This window comes from Trypanosoma theileri (assembly GCF_002087225.1).
Source record: "Trypanosoma theileri isolate Edinburgh chromosome Unknown TM35_Tth_41_V1, whole genome shotgun sequence".
Lineage (NCBI taxonomy): Eukaryota > Euglenozoa > Kinetoplastea > Trypanosomatida > Trypanosomatidae > Trypanosoma > Trypanosoma theileri.
The window spans coordinates 42,464-43,864 of NW_021639883.1; the positions used below are offsets into that span (position 1 = coordinate 42,464).

At 39.2% G+C, this 1,401-nt stretch overlaps 1 protein-coding gene across 1 annotated transcript; it reads right to left on the minus strand.

Annotated features, from left to right (window-relative positions):
* Nucleotides 1–370: 370 nt before the first annotated feature.
* Nucleotides 371–1,399, minus strand: TM35_000411170 (putative UDP-Gal or UDP-GlcNAc-dependent glycosyltransferase; the record flags this gene model as incomplete). The annotated part of the gene is made up of 1 exon (XM_029029825.1): nt 371–1,399. A coding segment is annotated over one exon (1,029 nt), but the record flags the coding sequence as incomplete, so codon positions are not given.
* Nucleotides 1,400–1,401: the final 2 nt, after the last annotated feature.

A 1,401-nucleotide genomic window follows, 5' to 3' on the forward strand; every position in this document is an offset into this window, starting at 1 on the left:
AAAAAAAAAAAAAACAGTTAAAAATGGAATATTTCATTCCTACACAAAAAGAAGAAGAACTAAAACAAGAAAAAAAAACAGGTAAAAAAAGGCTGAAAATTTACAGTATAAAACCAAGAACTGTAACCCATATCACGCGTACCAACCAACAAAAGAGTAAATACGCCTTGTTTAAGAAGTAATATAATATAGACGAAGAACGTTCCAACGGCAGAAATAGAAAACCACTAAAGGGCAAAAAAAAAAGAGTAGACACAAAGCAAATATATTCTTCCATAAATGGTACTTCATACTGGTAAAACAAAAAACCCCTACCATATCCAAAGAAAAAAGTTAGTAATATCCCATAATAGATGGGACTAAAGGTTTATCAGCAATCGAAGATGATACGTCCATCAATATTTTTATACGTTTTTGCTGTTTCTGCTGTTCTGCTGCTAAACATCTTCATCAACGTATAATATTCCTTCTCTTTAAGATGATGCAGCAACACAGAAGAGTTTGAAGCACGACGTTTGTAGCTATTATAATGAAGATCGTGAAAGCGACAAAAACTTTCATTCACAAAAACCAAACACTGAGATTTTACTTCATGCAACGCACGTGCTACCATAGTATCCTCACAATCAACATTTAAAGAGCGATACTCTGATTGTCGCGTGTGACTGTACGGAAGACTCAACAAACGGCGTGTCGGCTCATACGAAAGAAACGTCTCTGCAACATCCCTAGACAACGTGTAACAGGCCCCAATAGCAAAATATATATGTGCAGGAGAACGTGGACCAGAAATCATTCCCCAATACAAACAGCGTTTCGGTAACACCTTCAAGTCGGCAAGAAACTGCGGTACATAAAGAAACATGTCATCATCGCCTTTAGAAAAGTAATTCACCTTAGAGAAAAGTCCAACTGCCATTTCAAACCAAATATATGTCTTCTGGCTTAAACCCATCTGAGCCTCCAAACTATAATACCCCAATCCACCGACCATTTTAGGAAAGTTAGACACACCTTCGTTTATATTCAGTGTAATGATATCATGATACTCTGCCACTTCCTTCAGTAGTGACTCAGAATAGTTATAGCCCTGTGATGGGTGCCGTGCAAGTACATACAACACCAACATGTCCCCAGTGAAGTTATTCGCCCTCCGTGCCACACCGGGGTACTGCCAGCACGTAGTCCGCTGCAGATAACGGCGTCTCCGTCTCTCATCAATGTCAATGGATGGAATGCCAAACACAATGAGGTAGTCCCTCTCTTTCCATGTCTGCACTGTACTGCGTGGAATGTAGCGCAGAGACTCATGATAATTTATGGCAAGACCACCGCTACTGTTTGCAGTAGTGTAAGTGAAGTATTGATGATATTGACTATGAACCTCATTATCGAGTGTAA